A 1,138-nucleotide genomic window follows, 5' to 3' on the forward strand; every position below is an offset into this window, starting at 1 on the left:
GTTTCCCCATCGGGACAACGGAGAAGGTAACGGGCCGTCCGGGAGGGTTAAGGGCGCGAAGCCACCTCTGCCCCGAGACTAAGCTTCTGCACGCCGCCGTCTCCAGGGTCCTCCGAAGGCCCCCCTCACTCCCCATCTCGGCCCACGCTCCGCCCCTCGGAATTCCCGGCTCCGCAGGGGGGCGGGTCTGGTTGGGAGAAAGGGCGGGGGAAACGGGCTGGAAAGTTTGCAGCAACTTTTCTCGAGCCTAAGTCTCTGGAACGGATGAGCGTGGCCCGCGCAGGCGCAGTGGTAGGAGGATGGCTGCGCTAGCTGCCAGTCCAGCCCGCCTCTTCAACGCTGTCGAACGGCACAGCTGGGCCACAGCTGGACAATGGGCGGTGCCTCCGAGGGGCCTGCTCGTCTTCTCCTATTGGCCGGCTTTCTAGGCCACGCCCCCAGCCCTACCCCCCACCCGATTTGTCCGCTTCGCCTCCCGCTAGCTTCCTGCCAGGCCATTGGCCGCCTCCGCTCGCCTTCCGATTGGCCCGCTGAGCAGCTTCTTGCCCTCGACTCAAGCTGCGGACCCCAAGGAATTTCAGAAGTTTGGGCAGACGGAAGGGCCTTTTATTCGCGAGGATCGGGGGTGGGGGTCCTAGGTGGGGAAAGACAATAAATATCGAGGAATGTCGGGGTCTCAGTGCATCCAAAACGTGGATTAGGGTGCTGGGGTCCTGGAGCCTGTCAGCGGGTCAGAGGAAAGGTCAATAAATACCCAAACTGCCGAGGCGGATGGAGCCGGCGGGCTCCGAGAGCAGCGCATGTGAGAAGGAGGGCGCGAGAATCCCGGAAAAAGCGGGGCTGTCAAAAACAACGATTCCCAAGAAAGCAGGCGGAGCTCGCGCTAGACTTTCGCTGCGGAAAGAGAGCCTTCCTGAGGGGGCGGGGCCTCATGCACAAGGAAGATTTGTGGTTTGCGAGCCAATGTGGGTGGGGGTGCCTGGAGGGTGAGAAACAGATGGGCCCTGGCCCTGCTGCCTTCTGTAGGTCGCAGCTTGCCCATCCACGTCGGGGGCCTCAGCTAGGCAAGCGGAAGAGGTCCGCGATCCCCCCAGCAGCAGCAGCAGCAGCAGCAGCAGCAGCAGCAGCAGCATTCCCC

At 63.2% G+C, this 1,138-nt stretch overlaps 2 protein-coding genes across 5 annotated transcripts in view; both read right to left on the reverse strand.

The window, feature by feature from the left end:
• The window catches only part of SIX5 (SIX homeobox 5), a 4,487-nt gene extending 4,351 nt beyond the window's left edge, over positions 1–136 (reverse strand). The window contains exon 1 of the mRNA XM_010852703.1: positions 36–136. Coding sequence (XP_010851005.1) covers positions 36–136 — 101 coding nt within the window. The remainder of the gene's footprint in view (positions 1–35) is intronic.
• Positions 7–1,138, reverse strand: part of DMPK (dystrophia myotonica-protein kinase) — a 10,442-nt gene continuing 9,310 nt past the window's right edge. For 2 of the 4 annotated variants that reach the window (XM_010852614.1, XM_010852613.1), the window contains exon 15: positions 7–720. In XM_010852614.1, the coding sequence (XP_010850916.1) occupies positions 444–720 (277 nt within the window). In that variant the 3' untranslated portion in view covers positions 7–443. The remainder of the gene's footprint in view (positions 721–1,138) is intronic. The other 2 variants (XM_010852621.1, XM_010852618.1) reach the window with 1 other exon arrangement.

Source organism: Bison bison, unplaced genomic scaffold (genome assembly GCF_000754665.1).
Source record: "Bison bison bison isolate TAMUID 2011002044 unplaced genomic scaffold, Bison_UMD1.0 scf7180017864313, whole genome shotgun sequence".
NCBI classification, from domain to species: Eukaryota; Metazoa; Chordata; class Mammalia; order Artiodactyla; family Bovidae; genus Bison; species Bison bison.